General features: G+C 37.9%; 1 protein-coding gene across 1 annotated transcript in view; it reads right to left on the bottom strand.

Moving 5' to 3' along the window:
* The window catches only part of man2a1 (mannosidase, alpha, class 2A, member 1), a 40,677-nt gene that overhangs the window by 5,191 nt on the left and 11,279 nt on the right, over positions 1-24,207 (bottom strand). Inside the window, exons 7-19 of the mRNA XM_079482714.1 lie at positions 21,552-21,738; positions 21,195-21,372; positions 19,482-19,693; positions 14,270-14,455; positions 13,767-13,881; positions 13,602-13,669; positions 12,365-12,530; positions 11,360-11,590; positions 11,149-11,271; positions 8,054-8,168; positions 5,277-5,410; positions 2,108-2,249; positions 208-341 (exon numbers count right to left, since the gene is read on the bottom strand). Coding sequence (XP_079338840.1) covers positions 208-341; positions 2,108-2,249; positions 5,277-5,410; positions 8,054-8,168; positions 11,149-11,271; positions 11,360-11,590; positions 12,365-12,530; positions 13,602-13,669; positions 13,767-13,881; positions 14,270-14,455; positions 19,482-19,693; positions 21,195-21,372; positions 21,552-21,738 — 1,991 coding nt within the window. The remainder of the gene's footprint in view (positions 1-207; positions 342-2,107; positions 2,250-5,276; positions 5,411-8,053; positions 8,169-11,148; positions 11,272-11,359; positions 11,591-12,364; positions 12,531-13,601; positions 13,670-13,766; positions 13,882-14,269; positions 14,456-19,481; positions 19,694-21,194; positions 21,373-21,551; positions 21,739-24,207) is intronic.

Below are 24,207 nucleotides of genomic sequence, written 5' to 3'. Positions count from 1 at the left end.
GGATCTTCAATGCATGTTAAGGAGATTCACAAGGAGGCGTTTTTGCAGTAAAATTGTCTTGGTGATTAATGCAAACTATGCACGTTTGGTGCTAAAATACAGTGCACTACCAAAATGACACAACCAATAAGTTTATTTGTGTATTAACACAAAAGTCATAGTTCGTTGAATTGTTCTGTAGTTTAATGCTTTCTCCATCCTGCTCACCTCCTCCTCGGAGTTTCTCTTTTCCAGCAGTAGGCGGAAGGAGTTGGCAGTGATCTTATTGTCCATCACTCCTTGACCTAAACCTCGATTATCATCCTGATTCAGCCTGCGGTCCAGAATCACCTCCAGCTGACCTGTTCAAAAAACATCCAGGAGTTTCAGAAGCATTTTAAATACACTTTCCCAAATATTTTAAACGGACAGGCTTGAAAATAGTGTTTACATCAATTTATTTCTTTATTAATACACAGAGCTTTCATTTGTGACCCATTTGTCTTAAAACCTCAAAATTAGATTTCCATTTCCTTGACGTGGTCTTATATTTTCCCACAACCTTCTTGACATTGTCTAGGATGACTTTATGTAGAAAACACAAAAAACAACATTAGCTGGGTTTCACAGACTGGGTCACACTTATGTATAAAAGAAAAACAAACAGGGAGTAGATGTTATTGTTCTTAAGTAATTCCATGGGCATGCATGTATCTTTTTGGCTCATTTTTCAGAAACAAAAGGCAATTTTAACTTTTTGAAGAACACTAGCAGAGGTATGGTATGATATATAAGCTATGATATGAAACAATATTGAACAATTTAAGGCCACGTTTACACGATGAATAACTGAATAGCTTTTGAGGTGTTTCACGTACACATGACAGCGCTATCAAAGCGGTCTGCATTTACACGGATCCAGGAAAATGGATAAAAAGGCTGTATTATGCACGCCAGGCCAGTGGATGGCGATGTTGATGTGTGAAGAGACAGGAAGTGCCTTGGCACATACATATGCATGGTTATAAGCCAAAAGTGCTATTTAATACCTTTGGTCGTTGTATAAGTGTGTTTAAAGTCTGGCGAATGTAAAAAGTGTGTCTCTGTTGGTCTTATTGGTGCAGCAAATCCACATTTTGCTGGGGAAACGTTAAGACGTAGACGAGCAGGAAGAACTCACAGTACAGGAAGCCGCCATACTCCGAAGACTGGGCGCGCAATACGCATGACGTCATCGTTATCAGAAAGTTCCGTCTTGCAGTTTACATGGAAACGAAAATGGCGGCATTTTACAAAAGTTGCATTTGAAGACCCGTTTTCTAAAGTTTGAGTGTTCAGTCCCCCAAAGCACATTTTCTGTCTAAACGGCAGCCAAAACGCATCATTTTTGTTTGCGTTTTTTTTAAACGGTCTTGTGTAAACTGTTTTTAGAGTAAAAGCTGGCATGGAATTTGTAAATCAAGCATGATCTGGGAAAATGTTCCAAAGAGCCAGCGGCGAGCTTTAATCGGTTATGCTGAGTGTTAAATACTCCAAATACTCCTGAGTGTTGCCAAACAGGTACCTTGAATGTATTTTATGCCAAAAAGTATTTGACATTTACCATACTTTACATCAAATAGTTCAGATAAGTTCGCTTTTAAAACTTTGCTCAAGAAAAACGTGGCAACAGACAGTTACAGGGCTATATTATGTAATGGCATCTCCAAACACATTCTCTCCAACGGACTGGGTATGCAGAGGACTGCACGTGCTTCAACAAATGACCTTTTGTACAAAGGCTGCAAATTTGCTTATATTAGCTTACATTGTTGACCTTGAAACAGTGTGACATCTTACATTTTTTGCGGCATTTTCAATTCCTTGAACCCATTTTCTAGTGTATTTGACATATGAATCCCACAAGTTCAATTTCAATCTCAGACTTGTTGACCCTGCCCCAAACATGGCCTCAAACCCAAATTGCACTTCTGGTTAGACCTAAACTACATTTCGTTACACTGTACTTGTATATGTGTAATGACAATAAAGTTGAATCTAATCTAATCTAAAAATCACATGTGGCTAAAGTGAATCTTGATTTCATGGCGTCATTAAAGAAAAGTTGAATGTGAATGCAAATTCTGACCGCTCTTGAGGCTGGCCGCTCCCAGTGACTGTGCGGTGAGAAGAGAGAGTCTGAAGCTGGAGTCCTGCAGGTAGGCCATGCTGGTCATGGGGTAGAAGTTTGCCTGCAGGGGGAGCTTAGCCATGGTTTTCCTCGGCTGCACCTGTAAAAACAGCCCAAGGCATGTTTAGCACTGCAGGGTGAAAAACCTCAAAACTCCCCCCGTTTGTTGCCCTGATAACACTGAGTGTGGAGACACAGCCGAGGTAAAAGCACTGCAAAATAGTGAGCTTCTTAGGGTGTGTGTGTGTGTGTGTGTATTAAGGCCCCAACAGATATTCCAATGTTTTTATTCATGAGGCATTCGTTTTGTGAAGTCAGTTAATTAGTTTGGATCGAAGAAAAGCACTAAATCCTGGTTAAGGCCAGCGAGACATCACCGGCTAATGAAATGCTACATTAACATAACAACATGTCAGAGAAAAGTGACAGTTAATGATATGAATTGACACTTATTTGTTTTGGTCAGCCCTGCAGCGCACACTATAATCTTTCTATAATTAATTATTTGTCAAAAAAATGACAAACTGACATTTACATTATAATTTCCAAAAAACAACAACTAGGCTTTTGAGTGCATATCAACCAATCTCAGACAAGACTACTTAAAATAAATTAAATAAACTGCTTCTTTGCTAATATTACATGTCAGTAAACAGAATTAGCCCAGATACTCATATCTATCACATTTATCTTAAATAGACAGCAGCAATTTGTTCCGCTTTATGTGGGTATGACTTGGATAGGAGTAGTGTGCAAAAATTGCCTGTAATAAGCAATTAATGGTTTCGCAGAATTTAAAACTGCGACACAATGTTTTTGTTGAGCACATCACCGGCCGTCACAGTTATCTTTACATGAGTAAAGTTTTGAACAAAGTAGTCAACTGCAATTTAATGTTTCAAACTGAGATGGCGGCATCGAGTCAAAAGTTACGAATAGAGTTCTGCAGAGATTACGGCTGGGTTTTAAAGCTAAACATTTTTTAATTCAAGGTAGCAAGGCAAAAAGGCACATCCGAATCCAGTGTTTTCTTTACTTCCTGTCTCCTGAGATACCTCCATCAGGTTGATTTTTTAAGGCAGCATGGATGTATCCTTCGCTGCCTTCAAAATCCTACAATTCTATGCTCATGCGCGGATTGTGATTGGTTGAGCAGATTCGAGTTCGAAAAAATAAAATGGTGGCCAAAAAGCGGCTGGATCACATGTTTTGTGTAAAAAAAGTAATATTTTCTATTTTTACAACTTTGGATTGCATTTCTAGCGAGAAATTTGTATTGTACTTTAAACATATTTGATTAGTTATCACAAAGGTGCCCTCTGTTTATATTTCAAACCGAATATGAGGTCAGCTGCCCAAGCTTTCGGTCGCAGCCTACATTTTATTTTAAGCAAAACATGGTAGGAAGTTTGGATTTTAGTACTCCCGGTTCCATCACCCCATGGGTTTTGGAAAGGGGTTTTGGTTAAATGCTTGAAATGAAGTCTGGAGTTAACAAAACCTCGAAATATTTTCATTTTTTATTAAAACGTCACGCAACTTAAAAACAGTGGATGCAAACAAGTTGCTAAAAGCGACTACAGTCACTGTCATGAATGTTAAACATCATCACGCATAAAGTAATTAAACATGGGCACAAATCTCAAAATACGTGGATGGGTATTCACTCATTCAGTAATTACTTATCAATGAACACATTCGTAATAAAGTATGAAAGAGTTGTCGCCGTGGGAGGCTTGGTGTCGAACAGCCATAGTGTAGTCTGTTGACGATTATATTTAGGCTTTAAAAGTAACAAATGTTGTGATAATTTGTAAAGATTATTAAGTAAATTAAGTATTATAAAACATTTTTTAACTCGGCGCTAACTTCCGTTACTTGTTATAAATACTACCTTCTGTTTAAAGAACGAACCCTTATTTAATGCCGGAAGTGAAAAATCTTGCGTTAAGCATTTCTTCCCCATAGAAGTCCATTATAATAAGAAAAAACAACAATGGAAAACCAAAATAAATATATTTGTTAATCACTGATATCAAACATAAACATGATAACAGAAAAGTTTTATGTGATTTCTTTATAATTTACGTTAATCGGTAACAAGCTTGACGCAAGACTATTCTTATTCCTGGAATAAGTGCTTGTTCTTTTAACAGTAGCTAGTGTTTATTACAATTAAGGTTTCATAGAAATTAGTTTTTAAGTGGTCGTTGTTTCGGTACGTTAAGCCGTTTCATTATTATGGACTTATATGGGCGAGATTTTTCATTTTATCCATTTATTTAGGACTCGATCTTTGTTTTAGCGCCATGACAAGGTTCTTGAGCAGTAAATTTGAGCTCACCTGGTTGTTGTTTAGGTACGTTAAACCTCGTGAAGCATTTTAGAAAGTCATCCGGCTCAGCTCCTCCCAAACGCAGATTCAGGTTTACAACCCACTTTTATCTCAGTTTCTCAGTCAATACTCGCATTTTCCTCCTTAATGAACATCAACTTTTGCTACACAATAAACCCCCTTTCATGGTTTGATCGATTTGAACGGTCTAAAACGACGCAAAACACAGGGATTTTGAGTTTTTTTATGGTGAATTCCTATGGAGAAAATCCCTTCCTGCCCTTCATCGGCACTTTGCGCAGTGACGTCATGTACTAGAGCTGCATCATTAATCGATAAAAGATCACAATCTCGATTCAAACCCGCACACAATCTCATTAATGAAAATGAACGATTGTCCTGCGTTTATTCAACCTCAGACTTAAGTCATAAGTTTTCATTGTTTTTCATCAAACTGCTCTGCATTCCATGTTTTCAGGTTATTTTAAAATTGTTTATGGGTAAATATTATGTTGGTGTTAATCAGTTGTATCATTCTTTAAAGACGTCTTCAAGCAATCTGTAGATGTCAGGAAATCTTTCTAAAGACCTTTAATTGCAGGTGTCAAGTTTAACTTTTACATTTGAAGTAAAACAAAAAGAAAGTAACCACTATCATTTACCCATGGTAATTGTTAAAAATCCTTAATGAATTATTTTTAATTTGTCATTCAAAATCATGAGCGAATCGTTTGAAAGTTTGAACTTTAATGGGTGTAACTGTTAAAGAGGAAAAACATATTGAGCCTCTACCTGGTAGCCATTTAGGTCAGTATAGAATCGATCCTTGCTGTTCAGATCTGATGTTATCCTCATTGCAATCTCACGGTTGTTTTCTCCCCGTATATCTACAGTGTTACAGATCTCCACAGACTGGCCCTCCACACCTACGAGAAGGGAAACAGAGAGGTTCAAAACATTCCGAAAGAGCAAGAACAGGAAGAGAATTCAAAACATCTGTTTCCTCCAACTCCTGTGTTGACACTTATAAAGACATCCTCATAGACGAATAAGAAACATTAGGCTGATGATTCACGAAACAGCAGCTTATTCACAGTTTGGCATTAAGCATGCATAATCCCATACAAACTGCACATTTGCAAACAGCGCTTCATTTGTTTTTCGTGTTACTTTCGGAAGTTGTTTGTGAGTTTTATTCTCAATGGCATTCTGTGAAGGAATCCTTGCGAGGATGTAAGCAATTAAGATTGACCAAATTGCAGTGAAAACATCTGAACGGTTATTCAGACACAAAATGTACATTTCTACTTTGACTAATTAAACGTTTGGGAATAAGTCGTTCTTAGTCTTGTCATTAAATGAAGGAAACTGTTAACCAACAACCAGAAAAAACAAGGTTGTTTAATGAAGTATAACAGGTTTAACATTTTTAATGTGCTAAGTGAGAACATAGAGGAATGGTAACCGTAGGCATCATTTGTGAGATGTCAGCTGTATTGTTTTCAGGAGATTTCTGCTTAGAAAACAATAAAATGGTTGAAAAAAAAACTCGTATCCATATCTAGGGTAGGCGACCACCTAGCTACATGCTAAAATCCCAAAATTCCTTTGTGTGACTCTTTCAAAAACATTCATGCACATTATCAAACCAACCCAGAAGGGGTCCCAAACAGACCGTTCAACCCCCTGGTGCTCTCGATAAAGACATGACACTGTTTTCATTTAGCTTATCTCTATTTACTTCATCAGATAGCTCTACTTTTAACATTCCATTAGAGCTTTTCTTTCGTAACAAAGATTAATTCCTTAAATTGCTTGAATAAAAAAACTCATTCCAATAAAAACCACTCGGTTCTTTAAAAGATAAAGTCATATAGAAACGATGCGGAAAAACTTCCTTGAAAACTAAGAATGCTGATGGTTTTACACCAGGGGTCCATCAACTAGCAGTTTCCTGGGGTTATAATACTGCCATTCCTCCACTGGGTCTTTAAGCAAGACACACATTTGTTTCTAGAAGAAACAAATATTAATTACAAAGGTGTGGGGCATTTTGCAACTTTCTAGTTTGATTTCCTGTAGCTCGATGGTTAGAGCATGGCGCTAGCAGTGCCAATGTCATGAATTCGATCCCAGGGATTGCACATACTTAAATACAAATGTGTCGTATCATGCAATGTAAGTCGCTTTGGATAAATGAAACCATCTGCTTAGTCAGGACGCATCTGTCTGAGTGATATGTAAATGCAACAACCACTGTTATGGTATGGGGTGGGTAAATCTGAAACTCATGATATTACAACAGTGGATCAGTGTTTCTCAACCAGGGGGCTCAACAAACTTCTAAGGAGGGGGGGGCAAGGTTACGTATAATGATTTAAGACGAAATAAGCATTTGTTTGATTTTTTTATATGAATGCACATCCATCCACATTTAATGCAAAGTTGTAGAAATTGTGAGGGATTTACAAAATGTTTAATTCTGTCAACATTTACTCACCCTCTTGTCATTTCAAACTTGACTTTCTTTCTTCCGCAGAACACAAAAGAAGATATTAGAAAAATGTTGTTAACCAAACAAAGACAGTACATATTCACTTCTATTGTATGGACACAAAACCAATGCCACCGTTGTTCAGTAACCAACATTCTATAAAACAGCTTCTTTTGTGTTCTGCAGAAGGAATAAAGTTATACGGGTTAGAAATGACACATTTGTGACAGCAGGGGATGTCACAATTACCTCAAGAATCTCATTTGTGGGCCTGTCACATTCACCGTGTGTAAATAGAAGGGAAGTTATCAATTAGACAACGTCTCTGACATTTCCCACCGATTTCCTGTCACACATTTTACAGCTTCATTTAGGCAACAAATCAACATGAAGCTCATCATAACAGAAGAACACCAGCAGAGTATAAAACAGCATCTTGGAGTCGCACTTTATATTACGTGACGCCAACTTTTTCGTATAGTGTCTGACAGGCCAATTTCTCAGATGATGCTCAGTCATACGCTTCATCAACAAAGTTAGAGTCTCTTACACTGAAGAACTTACAAAACATTGTCCTGCCCGGATGTCATCTGAACTTCGGGATTCAATTTGAATTCAGCAAACGCATATCCACGTCTCACAAAGGCTGATTGTGATTTGTAATAATAGCTGATCCAAGAGTCTATGCGTCTTTGAATGTTTTCTTCCTTCAGCTGCGTATTAATTAGGTTTTAATTAAATCTAATTTTATTGATTCAATATTCTGTTGAAACACTCTTCTTACTGTAGCAAGCACATAAATATATAACATACAGCTGTGTTTAACAGGCAGTGGGACTAGTTAAAAATATACCTCCAGATTGTCTGCAATCTGTTTCATTCTGTTGCACTGTCTGTCAAGCTTTTTAAACACCAGAACGCATTACACACGAAGGCCTTCAAGAATTTTCCGATTGGGGATGGGTGAATTTTACCATGTGTCATTAACAATGGAATGGTCATACAGGCAGCCAGTAACCAGCTGACAAAACGAATAGAAGTAAAGGGGGCTGATTGCTCAACCCTCCGTTCTTACCTTGAATGTCGAAGAGTCTGAGTGTGTGTGTGATGTGCGGAAAAGTAGTGGTGACTTCAGAAAAAATTGGCCCTTTGGTGACTCGAATCACAGCCGGCTGAGGGGAAGAGTAAATCTGTGCAAGAGAAGGAGAGAAAATCAATGTAAATCCAATCACGCTCAACGAAATCCCCTCAGAGCATCGCTAGCAAAGAAAGAGAAAGAAATAGATTCCATGACAAAACTGCCTAATGTTATGATGAACGAGCGAGTCTGCCTCTTATGAGGTTTCATAGGTTTTCTAGTGGATAACACAAAGTTATGAGCATTGACCAAACTGCAGTTATACATTCATAAGTGCAGTCAGTGAGCAGCACGGAGTGACAAACTTTGAACTTGTGAGTTAAAGTGAATGTTCTGCTACTCGACTTCTACATTTTTGACAGCTCAATCATGAACCGTAAACAGCTATTGATTTATTTACATGTAGCATAATACAATAGGGACATACCAGGGTTATGGATGTGACATTTTCAGTCAAAACTTGAAATTTGAATTCTCAGAGAATGTAGTTATTACCAATATATGTAGTTATAACCATTACATTCAACAAGTTAACTACAGACCTATATTGAATCTACCTTTCCTTTCTTAAGTACTTGAAAATGTAGTTTCAACTCAATTTTGTTCCATCCTCCATAGGAATGCCATCAATGAAGAATTCCAGTCCGGATTTAGAGCACATCACAGTACAGAGACTGCTTTGATCAGAGTTACAAATGATCTGCTTTTAGTGTCTGACCAAGGCTGTATCTCCTTATTGATGCTGCTAGACCTTAGTGCTGCTAAATTACGTTGGCATTAATGGAATAGCTTTGAAATGGATTAAATGTTACTTATCCGCCTGTTTTCAATTTGTAGCAATAAACAATGAGCCGTCAGGCAAATCACAAGTCCTGTACGGTGTACCACAGGGCTCAGTTTTAGGGCCTACGCTCTTCGTACTATACATGCTACCTCTAGGAGATAATAAAGCGACAAAGAATAAGCTTTCACGGTCATGCTGATGATAATGAACTTTATATTTCCTCTAAGCCTCATGAGGTCAACAGAATAATGGAATGTACATACGATATAACAAACTGGATGAGTAACAACTTTTTATTACTTAACTCTGACAAAACAAAAGTGTTACTTATTGGACCAAAATATTCCAATGTTTGTAACAAATAAGAATACGGTTTAACTTTTGACGGATGGTCCATAAAAACCTTGTCGTCAGCAAAGAATCTTGGTGTTTTATTCAATACAGTTTAGCGCCTCAGTACCTGAGTGACCTTTTCTTGTATTACAGTCCTGCACGTTCACTACGTTCTCAAGGCTCCAGTCAAGTGCAGGTGGTAGATCCTTTTCCTATCTAGCTCCTAAACTTTGGAACAGTCTATCTTTTTAGTTTTTCCAGGAGGCAGACACTGCATCAAAGGTTTTAGAAGCATACTCTCAGCTGTCTTTTCTCATTGTTCCGAGGCTAACGCAGCGAGCAGGATGCAGGTGGTAGAGCTAAGAGAAGGAAGCGGTGTCCCAGCTCATTGAGGTCGCATCATCAGGGAATGACTTCTGGAGAATGGGGTACATTTACATTTAGTCATTTAGCAGACGCTTTTATCCAAAGCGACTTACAGATGAGGAAACATTGGAAGCAATTATAACAACATAAGCAACCAAATACATAAGTGCATCAAACTAGTCCATTAAAGCCTAGCATACAAAGCTAAGAATAGTGAGGTTAGTATATATATATATATTTTTTTTTTAAGAAGGAAAGGGAAAAGAATTAGGATAAATCAATCAGAGACATGTTGACGGAAGAGGTGCGTTTTTAGGCGTTTTTTAAAGATGGCAACAGAGTCTGCTGATCTTGTAGCATCAGGTAGATCATTCCACCAATGTGGAACAGATCCAGAGAAGGTACGGGAGAGTGACTTTTTTCCTTTTTGGGATGGTACCACTATTCGTTGTTCCTTTGCAGACCGCAGTGATCTGAGTACCTCAAATGGAGTAGAGACCTGAACTCCAGACCTGAACCCCAAAGAAAACCTATGGGATCAGCTGAGTCACCATGTAGAGGGTTGTAACCCTGCACCCTAGAACCTCAATGACCTGAGGGCAGCCCTTCAAGAAGAGATGAATACCATGCCTCAGCTAACTTGTGAACAGCATATCACTAATATTTTGTGAGTGGTGTATCTTTTGTCTGCTATACAGATTAAATACAGTGAATGATAGCTAAAGGTTCCTTTTTGGGAGAACTGTCCCTTTAAGTTACATAGAAATATGTACTTTAAAGAGTAAGTGTAAAGATCGGTACTTCAAATTAAAAACTGCATATTACTATGGACAATGCTCCTAAGGTTACTTCATTTTAACATTACGCAAAATGTAATGAGTCTCTTTTTTTTATTTGCAAATGAATCTCTCTATTAAGTCAATCCTTTTCAAAGAATTGATTCTACTATGGGCAGAAGGGTCTGAATTGGTTCACCAATCAGTTTGAAAGATTTCAGGTCGCTGCCACATTGAATCGTGCATTCTATTTTGTTTGCCAGTGATGAAGAAGACCCCATAGGTGGGCAGGGCTCAGTTGGAAAGACCTGTTCATTGCCAGCCAAGTAATGCTGCGGTCATACTTGACATTTCCCTCCAATGACATCCATTCATACGCATGCGACAGACCGGAAACGCAAAGCCCGTCAAATGATTTTTCGCATTTCGCTGCATAGCAAATATAAAGTTTGATGAACTCTGACGTGCGAATTCGCAGCATCACGTGAGTGCGTGAGACCAATAGAAGATCAAAACGTCTGTACAGAAATGTGAAAAATGGAGGTATCATGCCCGCCTATTTTCGTACCACCGTCCAAACGATCTTCTCATGCTCAAAGCAAAGTCTGACTGCGGCTTTACACAGTTAAGTAGTCACAGAAATGTACTATTGATTACATTTGTTTTTTGTATGTATGAGCTGCATAAGAGTGTTAGTAGTACAGTGGCCACTTGATAGCAAGGCAACTAAAATGCACAGCTCTACACACCTGGATTCATTTACAACATCTTACCGTTGCATCTCCGTCAGGCAGAAACAGGTAAGCTCCACTTTTGTCTTTGTTGCTGGTGGTGCTGTACCAAAGAAACTCCACCTTGGCCTGGTGTTCTGACCCACTGTCCTTCAGCCTCACTCTCTGTATGTTACAGACATGTTCTGGTTGTTAGAGAGTCATTCATAAAGTATTACCCCACAATACCTGCGAACAGTGGCAACGGTCTAACCTCTAAAAGACCTGTGACCGTAGAGATGGACAGTTCCAGGTGAGAATTTTCTATTCGAACAGAAGAGGCATACTGGTGGTAGGACTGTCTGAAATGTTCCAATCCGCTGATTGAAATGTGCCTGCCTTCCTGAGGAAACGTGTATTTGGAAGCTTCAGTCCTCTGCTCCATTCCTTCTGAAAGCTGGTACACACTGAGACCCAGCGGAGCAGCGTGAGCTACAAATGACAACTGCAGAAAACAACACATTGAGGATGTCAAGGTCATGCAAAAAAACATAAGGTGACGGGCAAGGAAATGCTAAACTGTTGCAGCCAACAACTAAAACCATTTTTTGTTTTTATTCTTTTTTATTGAATTCCCATAAACGAAAACTATACACCTGTTTTTTTATATATTTCGACATATTTTCAAGAAGTAATTTTGCCCTACAAAGGCAAAGTGGAGTAACTACACATTTGGTCAAAATTAAAATAAGGTTTGAAATGGGCTTTGCAACATCTGTCTCCTGTTTCAATTTTGTCCAGTTTCAGAGAAACAAGAGTGTCGAAATTGCAGTTACTTGCTGCAATAACTGGCTGGAGTGAAAAATTCGTTTCAGTGTGAGTGTAGTTACTGCACTTTACATTTACATTTATTCATTTGGCAGACGCTTTTATCCAAAGCGACTTACAAGTAGTATTTTTACAGTGACACATTACTGCAGAGCAATCAGGGGTAAGGCGTCTTGGTCAAGGGCACTTCAGTCATGACCTGCTGGCACTGAGATTTGAACGAGCAACCTTCTGATCACAGGCCCAACTCTCTAACCCCCAGGCCACAACTGACCCACTTTGCCTTTGTAGGGCAGAATACATGGGGAACTATTATATGAATACTAATTGAATAATTAAAATGTACAAAAATAAAAGTACTAATAGATATTTTCACGGTCCGATCTGTATATTTTTCTACCACTGATGATTTGATCAATGAGTGCATCAATGCAATATATCAATATCTCACCTGGAAGACGTCAGTAGCAGCATTGGTGGCATCGTTCCATACTGCACAGACCTGAGCGTGAACTACATGACCAAGCGCATCAAGCACACGTACATGAAGGGTGTTCACATACAGCGTAACCATAGATGTCCTGGCCTGTTCTGTGGGGTTATAAACCACAACAAACCTGGCAACCACAAAAAAATCATTTTTATTAGTTATTCTACTAACATAAGCACCAGGGCTCGGATTCACAAAACGGGGGGTAAATGCCCTATTTTTCTAAAATTCTTATTTAAGAAAAAAAGTTAGTAATGTTATGTATTCCCCAGAAAAACTTAAACATTTTCTCAAGATTGATCCTAGGAAATCCAAATACTCGAAATAAAAAATAAATATCATCTTAAAATTAAGACAGCCTCACGGTTGTCTTAAATCTCAAAAGGTAACATGTAAAATACATGTACTGTATTTGCTGTTTCACATGTGACGTGTATTTTATTGAGACAGTGTCATAATTTTGACGTTTTCTTGCCATTAAGGAATATTTATATTGATATAATAATGATAAGGTCTAGCTCGCCTACTTTAGCTTGAATTATTAAATATGGAGTGGTCTTTACATTTATTCTGGGACAAAGTGACTCTTAACGGAGAGGGTCACAAGAATTATGGCGTAGTGAAAGACAAAAGGAATAATAAGAAGTATATTTTTTTAACGCTTGCTAACATTTTAGCTAACATGCGTCATATGCTTGTAAATGCTGTTTCAAACATCACATGCTTATACAGTATATACAGGCTATATAAGAATGTAAGGTGCTTGTTACACACATAACATTTATTTTATAGATAAACATGTACAGTTACTACACGAGCAAGCTAATCTTTAACAAATAATATAATTTTATTCTTACGACAAAAATGTTGATGTTCTTAAGAAACGTTTAAAAAACGTTTTAAGAAATGTTTGAGAATCGCACTTACGAACATTCTTACAAACTTCCTATAATTAATCTTAAGAACAATCTTATATTTTGTCTTAAGACCGTGTCTACACCAGACGTGACAGGCCGCGCCCCATCCAGTGTGGACAACATTTCTAACATATATTATCTAATTATAATGAGTGCTAATGCGTTTTTAGTAGACAGGGTGTAAGAACAGTTTCGTGAATCCAGTCCCAGGAAGCCATTATCAAAAACAGAGACAGCTGATGTTTTGAAAAACAAGACAGCTTTAAAGAAACAAAAGTTACCTTGGCCTATCGTGAAGCTTAAGAACGGTTTTATGAGGTAAGGCATCTTGAGCTTGTTGAGCATCATCCTATAATGGTAAAGAAACATTGGTTCTGTTCAGATGTGAACCACCAGACTTTGGTCTAGTATCAGCACTTTGTGGATATAAGGTGAAGAACACTCACCATTTGAAGAAATGGATTTGATGGATCGTGGCTATATGTTTGTTTGTCCTTAAGCACTAACCAATGGGCTGAGGTCACAATAACTCGCTTCACATTCATAATGGAGTGAAACAACCTTTTAAAAATAAAGAACAGTTATGACGATGAATAAATGAGTACCTCCTATAAACAGAAACACTTTTACAAGGCCTGACTTTAATCCATGTTCAAGCATTCTCAACATTTACAGATGAACAAATATCACTACTAGCAGTTTTACACCAATCTTTTGGGTGGTTTGGTGGCCTTTAACCTGAATACAAACATATCATCATTTATTCTGTTGAAAATTGTGACAAAAATCATTTGTTTTTCACATTATCCATTTAATGTGTGTCCATGGTTCAATACCTAACTTCATGGTTTCGTTTCTAGGCTGGTGATCCAAAAGATGGACATTTAAACAACAGAAGGGGTGATATACTAACTATTTCGATTGTTTTAAGTAATGTGCTGTACTGTACCTGGTTCCATAGTCCGCAACCACCCAGTCTTTGCCTGTGCCTGTGATGGCATCGTGGTGCTGAAAGAGACCCAGGTTGCGTCTTGCCTCTGTCAGCAATTTGTAATTATCACTGGCTGGGAAATCGCTGGGCTTGTCATACTTCTGAATGTTGGCCCTTGTCAAAGAGTAGATGATCTCAGCTGCCCTGCAAACAAATATCAAGAGATGTTCTCTCAAACCAAACTGATGGACTGTGAAATAAATCTATTATTGCGATTATTTGAAGATTCCTGTTCCCCTGTGACATTTTGTAGTTCTTCGTCGTTTCTTTGAGTACTGGTTCGGTGTTCCTTGTTTGCTGCTTGTTATCCCATGTATATATATATATATATATCCCTAGTGTCTCATTTGTCCTTGGTCAGTTGTTGTATTGGGTTAATCTGGTTCTTGTCCTGTTAGATCTTTTGTTATGTTTCTAATTCTCAGTTTGCCATGTGGATTACGAGTTGCTTTGTTTTGATCTTTATTTTGTTATCATTTAATAAAATTCTTATTTAATGATCTTAGAATCTTTTAAACCGTAAATCTTATTATATTTCTATTGTCATTGTGTTGAATGTCTGTACTAGAAGCTTCCAACACCAAAGAAAATTCCTTGTGTGTGCAAGCAGACTTGGCAATAAACCTCTTCCTAACCTGCCTGTTACTTTGATTTATATTTTCTTATATTATTTAATAAATGTTTTTGCAAAGATTGGCATTTCTGGTCTCCCTCTTTGTTGCAGCTTTGAGAGGTCTGTGACAGTCGGATACAAATGTCCTTAGGGCATCAAAACGTTTCCTTAATGTGACAGCTTTTTAGATTGTCGTTTCACAAAGAAATGTGAAAAGTATTCCACTTGTGATGAATTTGGGTTCACCCAAACAAGAATATGTCCAAACCATAATTTACTCTAGTATTATTATTATTACTACATATTAATTATTATAACACTTATATTTCTCTTGGAAGGCTTTTTTATTTGACATTAAAATGTGACATTAAGGATAATATTAGTAAATGTATAATAATTATAACAAGAATAATAATAAACAACTGTTGTTGTTGCTGTATTTTATTATAGTATGTTTATTAAATAATTAAATATTATTAATTTATTTAATATTATCATTAATATTTGACATTAAATGTGTGACATTAAGGCCTTCCAAGTTAAATATAATGTTGTTGTATATTATTATAACACAAACAACAATAATAATACACCTGGGGCAGTTTCAATAAGGAGGTTAAACCAACACGGAGTTAAAATGTGAACTTTTTTGATTTGAGTTAGTTCTATTAACTCTGGGTAGACTTACATTGACTACCACAATCCATGATCAATCCATATGCTCTATTGTTATACACAACCACGATGGCTGATATCATTGTTGCATTTTGTCTAATACACTGTAAAGAAATTATTAAATTGCTCTGCTGAAATCAAAGTACATCCCTATGAATTAATACAGCCTCTTCACATACAGGATCCTCTATAAAAGCACATGACATTGTAGTCACTGAGAAAGCGTCACCCTTCAAAAAGGGGAGGAGATGGAAAGAAACTTTGGGTTTAACGAAGAAAACCTGATCCCGACCAGGTTAGGTTCGCAGAGTAAGTTACTATGGTTACTGACTCCTAGTAGAAGTTACCTCTTGTAGAAACGGCTGGAGTTTCCCTCATTTCAGGGTTAATATACTTCTGAAACAGGTCCGTGGAATGATCGATTATTATGTGTATTTGTATTATGCTGTTGTTGTATATTTATTGATATTATTATTATTATATCATTATATTTGATGTGGAAAGACTTAATGTCACACATTGGTCAAATATGAATGAAAATATTTATTAAATTAACACTGTATTTTTTTCTTTCTATCTTACACCCATTCAATATTAAAATAATTAATTAATTAAACCATTCTTAAGAATTTTTGGGTTAAGGTCAACGATTAAAAAAAATGTACAATACAATCATAATGATTTATAAAACAGAACTCCTTTTATCATACATATCGATTTTATTTGATCTTGTTGGGTTGAAATATGACCTTAAGCATTCGGTTGTGCGAAAGGTTTTATTGACACTTCTTTGTCAGCTTTACAAGCAAATCTCCGGAGCGAGAACGTCGCCAATCTGGAACGACGTTTCAAAGTGACTCGCTGCTTAAATTGGTTTGGTTTCCAAACAGCCTTTTCAAATCCGAAGTTAAAGCCAGCAGTTTAAAAAAACTTTTCTGTCTCTCGTTCGCAGGCAGCTCTGTAAGCAGCGCACAGTAATAACACAAAAAAATGCACAGTGTGTGCGACCTACATACCACACATCAAACAAACGTCTGCCATCCGTTCCGTTGTGAACCGAACCCAGGCTTTAATAATGAATTAAACGTTAAATGACCTCTGACGCAATATCCAGTACGTGAGTGTTTGTGTCTCGGAATACATTTGCGTTTGTGTGAAATTGAACAGAGCTTAACAAAAAGTCCTATTTGCAGCGTGAAAGAAGTCACGGTGTAGAACGGCGAAACGTTTAATGGCTGCATACTGATGAACGCCGACATTTACACACCCATCAAAATGCAAATACTGTATTAAAGAGAGTTCTCTGTGTGTTTGCTGATGGTGTAACCGATCTATTCACATGTTTGTGTACGGCCACCTTTGAGAGAGCAGGGCGAGGGTGTACAATACATCCTGAAAATTCACATCCCTATCATGTTCCGACAGTAAACAATGTTCTGACGTATCTACGAACAGGTTGCCAACCGTCCATGATGTAATGTTTCAAACAAAGTAGTGTGCCGTATACCATTTATAACAATAAAATAATAGCATGGAAATCATGGGACAACTGTGGCACATTTTCATAAAATCTGTTTAAGGGTGAAGGAGTTCAACTTAGTTCTCTTTATAGACAACTTTCATCATTATGAGCGGGTTGACAGCGTCGATTTGACGTTTATATGCAATTAAGAAAAGAACAAGTCAGATATCCAACAGCCTTTATGCCTTTCATTGCAGTCTGTGCAGAAGCACATTTTAGAAAATCAATACGTAACACTATCACAAATCGTCATTATCCAGAACCCAGCAAATACATGAAAGCTACACAGAACTTTAAAAAGGCTGCAAGAACTTTTTCTTTCAAATGTCATATATTAGTGATAATATTTTGTGATAATCTATTATTGACCTTTAAGTCATTTAAAAGTATACAGTATGTACAGACGTGCTCAAATGTGTTAGTACCACTCCACAAAAAAAGAAGACTGTACAATTTTCTCTGAAGTAACTTGAAACTGACAAAAGTAAATGGCGTCCACCATTGTTTATTCCATATTTAATAGAAATCAGACTTTGCTTTAGATTTTTTATTCAACATAATATTGTAAATAATAAAACGAATGAAAATGTCATGGACAAAAATGATGGGACCACTAACCTAATATTTTATTGCACAACCTTAAGAGGCAATTGCTGCAAGCTATTGCTCTCAATGAGACTTCCACACCTGTTAACAGGTAGTTTGGCCCACTCTTCCTGAACAAACTGCTCCAGCCATCTCAGGTTTGATGGTTGCCTTTTCCAGACTGCAAGTTGCAGCTCTTTCCATCGATGTTCGATAGGATTCAGATCAGGACTTATAGAAAGCCACTTCAGAATAGTCCAATGTTTTGTTCTTATCCAGTCTTGGGTGATTTTAGCTGTGTGTTTTGGGTCATTATCCTGTTGGAGGACCCATGACCTGCGACTGAGACAGAGCTTTGTGACACTGGGCAGTACGTTTCGCTCCAGAATGCCTTGATAGTTTTGAGATTGTATTGTTCCCTGCACAGATTCAAGGCACCCTGTGCCAGATGCAGCCCCAAAACATCACGAGCCTCCTCCATGTTTCACTGTAGGTATGGCGTTCACGTTTTTGAAAGCTTGATTTTTTTTAACATAGAGCTGATGTGACTTGCCAAAAATCTCCAGTTTGACTCATCTGTCCAAAACACATTCTCCCAGAAGGATTGTGGCTTGTCAATATGAGATCTAGCACATTCAAATCTGGCCTGTTTATGTTTTTCTTTCAAAAGTGGAGTCCTCCTGGATCTTCTTCCACGGAGCCCACTTTTGCTAAAAAACGACGGATGGTGCGATCAGAAACTGACGTACCGTCACCTTGGAGTTCAGCCTGTATCTGTTTGGCAGTTATCCTTTGATCTTTTTCTACCATTCAAACTATCATTCTGTTCAATCTGGGGTCGATTTTCCTCTTGCAGCCGCACCCATGGAGGTTGGCCACAATTCCATGGACCTTGAACTTCATAATAATATTCGCAACTGTTGTCACAAGAACATCAAGCTGCTTGGAGATGGTCTTGTAGTCTTATCCTTTACCTTTACCATGCTCTTTATGCGTTTCTAGGACAACTCTATCCTTTGCCTTCTCTGGTCAATGTTCAGTGAAGGCCACACAATGATACCAAACAGCACAGTGACAACTTTTCTCCATTTTAATAAGCTGAATGACGGATTACAAGATCGGATACATGTGTGATACTAATTAAAGAAACAAATAAGTTTTAAATATCACTATAATCCAATTATGTATTATCTTTGCTAAGGGGTACCAACAAATGTGTCCAGGCCATTTTAGAATATCTTTGTAGAATAAGCCATAATTCATTTCTTTCCTAAGCTTCTTTGCTTTATTCTATGACATACCAAAGGCATGCAAGTATACATGATACAATAGTTTTCAATTCCATCACTCTTCAGGAGGTATGAAGCATTATTTCAATGAGACATAAAGGTACCAACCAACAAATTTGAGCACGTCTGTATATGATTCTTTCTTCTGTGGAACACAAAAGACGATATTCTGAGAAATTGAGTCAATGAGAGCCAGTTACCAACATACTTGAAAATATCATCTTTTGTGTTCTGCAAAAGAAAGTCACTCACGGGGGTGAGTAAATGGTGAACAAAGAATCATTTATGGGTGAAATATCCCTTTAATGCGCTGTGACCTCATCACAGGCTTCAGTCTCACTATGACAATACAACCAAGTCATATGATCTTCTGCTTTATGTTTTAAAAGATTAAGACAATAATATCTGTTATCAGAGCCATCCATTAGTCAAATAATAATGATCATTTATCATTGAGGAGATAAACCCAAGCCCTCTTCACATTACCTGAGGTATGATTCCAGCATACGGTCCAGACGTTTATAGAAGGGTCGTGATGTGAAGTAGCCGCTCCAGTAGTGGTCATCTCGGTCTGCATAAGTAAAAAAGTCTCCACTTATTACTGGTAGGGCCGGCGTGCCAACACTCGTGCCAGTTGGATCCAAGCCAGTGCTTTTACGCATGGCCTCAAAATAATCAGAGATGGTGCCAAATTGGGCCTGCGATTAAACCAAATCAGGGTTAGGTGCATACTTGAACGGTCCTCATACTCCCAATATTAAAATGGACTGTTCTTTTCTAATAAAAACAAAACAAATGTTGTCCATTTCCTCATCCTCATCATGTTCAGAAACATATAGTTCTCAAACTTTGTTCAGCAAAAAAGATTCTATTGACAATGTTCTTACAATTTCTGAACAAATAAATGTTCATAGCCTTCCTGTGTTCAAGACTACATATATAGCCGTGGATAAAATGATTATACCATTCCAAATGTTAATTTCATCAGCATTTCAAGATGTATTGTGGCCCTTCCAGTTCAGTGTCTGTCGAATACATTCAAATCTCAAGAACTTATCTGACACGACTGTTCTTTCATCTAAATAAGTGTTCTTATAGGTCACCCAATCAGCTCTCTGTAAAGTAAGTGCTGGAAGACAAAGACAATTACTTTCTCTCCAAAGGTGCCATCGTCTGATTGGGTCAGTCACAGCTATATTGTGTGAATTCCTAACAACTTAAATAAGAGATCACTCTCTTCCATCTCTTCTTTTCCTTGTTTCGTTTCTTTTCTTTTCTTTGGACCTGCCTCAACAAGAAACCAGTGGGGGGGTTGAAGGGACAATGGACTGCGGCCTACCACAGGGCCACGAGGCCGGAACTTTTCAAAATCCCTTAAACCGTGTTAGATTTATGCTACCTTTGCTCCAGTCTCTGTTTAGTGAAGAAACGTAACTTATGGCCATGAGATAACGTAAAGTGTATTAATCATTGATGCATTCGCTGGACGAATGAATACCAATATTGTTATACTGTACATTACTAATCAGAGACTGTAAAATATGTATATTTAATAAAGATTATTATACGTATTTTACATTGAGCTAAACTAACTCCTTGACTTTAACTGATGTTTTAATAACTCACTTGATTAATTTGATCTTGACAGATCTGGTGAAGAAATTATTTGGTGAGCAAAGCTTGTCATTATTTTAACATGCCGCTAAAACCGCTACAGCTTAAACACGAATATGAACTTGTTTTCTTTGTAGTATGTGAGGTCTAAAAATAGTAGAATAATAGAAATGTATAATATTTAAATTTGGGAGAAAAATGTATAGTAGTTTACACAATAAAACAAAAATTGACTTTTACCTAAACACCTACCTATAAATCGTAAATTCAGAAAACAAACAAAAATTTAATGGATCTCTAATTTTTCCGCAGCAATATGTGTAAGAATGTATATACATCTTGTTAAAATGTAGAAACTGTGGAATTGTTAATTTAATGCATTCATGGCTTTTTCAATTGACACTCCGAGCCCCCGTTTTAAAGTAATGAGCCCCAGGATGCACTGCAATATCATCTTTTTTGTTCCTACATACAGGCTTGGACATTGCAGCCAGTAAATAATGATAAAAAATACATTTTTAAGCGGTTCTTTTATAACGAATATTTAAACCTTAAAACGTTGAACCTATTCCAATTATGCCAGACCTTGACGTGGAGCTCAGGGTGAGAATTCATGTAGTCAAAGAGTTTTTGGTAGTTCTCATATTGTTGATCCCATTCCACAGCTTCAGTGTAACGGAAATCATCTCCAAGCGGAGCCAGCAGCACCTTGGTCCGAAACAGCTTTGATTTCTTTCTGTATTGGTCCAGCAGCATCCGAGCTCTACACAAAGAAAGATTAAACTTAGTGAAGAAAACTGATCAGATTTGAAGGAATCGACTTGCATGAATATTAAAAAAGTCAATTTCACTTATGCAGTGCTTTGAATTATAAAATAATTTTATGTGGTCCCACTCAAACATGTAGTCTTTAGTGTAAGTAGCAGGCATGTTTATCTGTACCTCTCCTGTACATTATTATCTGTGATGGCTTGAGGTGGAATTCTCCACGGACAGCTGACTCTTCCTCCAGGCAGCCGCTTGAAGTCAAACTGGCAGCAGATCTTCGGGTCGGGCCCGCACGTATGGGGAACATCGTAGCTGTAGAATGGCATCATGTGACACAAAATGTCTGATGATGCATCCTGTTCTGTAGGGGAAAATGTAACAAATTCAAGCAAGTGTGAGATTGTTCGTCTTTGTTCGATTTGCTCCGAAACAACGTGAGGTTATGAAAACAAAATAGGATGACTTTTAGATCAAGTAGCCGACACGTTACTCCACAGCTAATAACGTCATCTTCTTAGACAACATATTCAGCTGTTTTAATTTGCAGCAGCAACACGAGGCTTACACTTTAGAATTCCCGTTTCCAGTCTTGTGAAGAAACGCAAGCCGTTTTATATCAAAGGAAAACCATCCGGTTTCAAAGCAGCAAATCATGAAATTACCCACTAGCGTCAAAAATCAAATCACATTTTATTTGCCATGAAAAAATATTCAATTACCCATTCAGCATGGCCTGCGCGCCAGAGTGACCTTCACAAAAGCCACGCAAATAAATAATGCAGGATTTTTCTTTAGACAAGAGAGCAGATGTGAAGCACGAAGCGGTCTGGCTGTCTGGTAAATGGTGATATATGGAATTACATAGAGTTGGAAGTTAATTCAGCTTGGCACGGAGTGTATGCTCTTGCAGCCAAATGAACTGTAATCATATTTGTTCGGCAGCGTATACGGTCCAAAATCTATACGAGAAGTTACGAGTCCATTTTGCCAGTGTTTTAACACTAGACCCGGGGCAAAAGTGTGTTTCCCAAACAGATGCAGTTAGACAACGGGAAACAATGGTATGTGGGTGGACGTGTCCCATGACTCCTCTTGTTTCCTGCTCTTGGAAAATCTTCTTGGTTCACATTGTGCACTTGTGCTTAAAATGGTTTGACAAAATGCAATAACATTAAAGGAGTAGTTCATTTCAAAATGTGCCCCATTCACTACTCCATAGTAGGAACAAAAATTAAATAGTAAATGGGGGCCAATCTTGAAGTGAACTACTCCTTTAATTGTAATTTAAGGTATAGTTAACGCAAAACGTATTATTATTATTTTTATTCACCTTCTATTCATTGCAAACTTGTATTCTTTCTTCGGCAGAACAAAAAAGAAGATATTTTGAAGAATGTTGACAACCAAACATCATTGGCCCCCATTGATTTCCATTGTATGAACACAAAGGCATTGAGACTTTTCTCAAAGTATCTTCTTTTCCAGAGGAAGAGAAATACAGTATACAGGTTTTGAAAAACATGTATGCGAATTTGTATTTTGGGTGAACCGTGCCTTTAAGTCTACGAAAAAAAGTGTGCAGCCCATGTCCTCTTTGTAGCAGTTATTTTTAACTACTCAAATACTGTCAACGTGCAACTGCATACAGAATAATACCTAACAGCAACTGTTTCAGCCATATCTGATAGAAACTGAGGGCAGAGCCCAGGGTGTGTGATGCACCGGTGAGCCATCCTTAATTTGGCTCTAATTTCCCCCGCTTCCTGTGCGATAACAACTTTCTGAGCCTCTGGCCATGTCAAGGAGTTTGATAAACTCAGGCAGGCAGAGGAAAACGCTGGACTCCCGAGCAGAATGTTTCCATGAATAAGAAATGTAATCAACTGCAAATCAACTGGACAAGAAATAGCATCGCGGACCGACAATAACGCATGATGCTACAGAGCTCCAAGCGTTTTTCTTGGGGCAGGTCATTACCTGACCTTGTCAAAGGCTCAGTTTTCCGCAGTTTTTCCAGTTGTGGAGATGAATATCTGGAATGGAAGAGAGCTTCTGCTAGGCGCGCACACACCCGCGCGATCGCGGTTGAATCTGTTACAACTGCTTCGGGGCCAGCAGCTGCAGATGGTTCATAAAAAATTGGATTTATCTCTCATCGACCTCCATTTCTAGATCGCGCGGCTAAAATGTAGCACCCAGGGTTTAATCAACATAATCGCTAAATAAAAGATGGATTCAATCAATGAGTGGCACAGAGCAGCTCGTGTGATCCAAACTGGCTTCTATAGAGATTTCCAATCGAAAGTGCGAAACCCTTCAGATGCAGAGCACTCAGTTCTGAGAGCAGAGATTTTTTTAGGCAAAGCAATTTTGTCATCATTTACGATGATGGATTACTTGTTACATTTCAGGTCTTCTGATGCCATATGCTGCCTTGCAGTCATGTCTTGATGATCATGCGTATGAGACAAATCTTATGTGTTCATATAAATGCCAACACAATGTCACATTTCCATGCAAATGGCAACCTTAAGAAGACAAACTTATCATATTGATAGGTCGGATGACAATATTTGGTGGTTTAAATACCCAAGTGCAGTCGTAACGTTTTCAAAGCATTTTGGGAAACGGTGGAAAAGTAGCGCTGCCGGATGGAAAATTACGTTTTCTTAATGAATGGCCGGGCCGGTCACTGTAGCTCACAGCACGCACATACGTTGTGCAGTTATTAGCGTGTTCTGTACAGGAATGAAAACAGGTCGCACCACAACAAAATGTTCACTCACACATCTGCTCCCAAATATATTTTGAGGTCGGACAGGTTACATAA

The sequence above is a fragment of the Barbatula barbatula genome (genome assembly GCF_947034865.1).
Source record: "Barbatula barbatula genome assembly, chromosome: 2".
NCBI classification, from domain to species: Eukaryota; Metazoa; Chordata; class Actinopteri; order Cypriniformes; family Nemacheilidae; genus Barbatula; species Barbatula barbatula.
The sequence above is the reverse complement of the archived record's forward strand: the minus strand, read 5'-3'. Positions and strand labels throughout refer to the sequence as shown.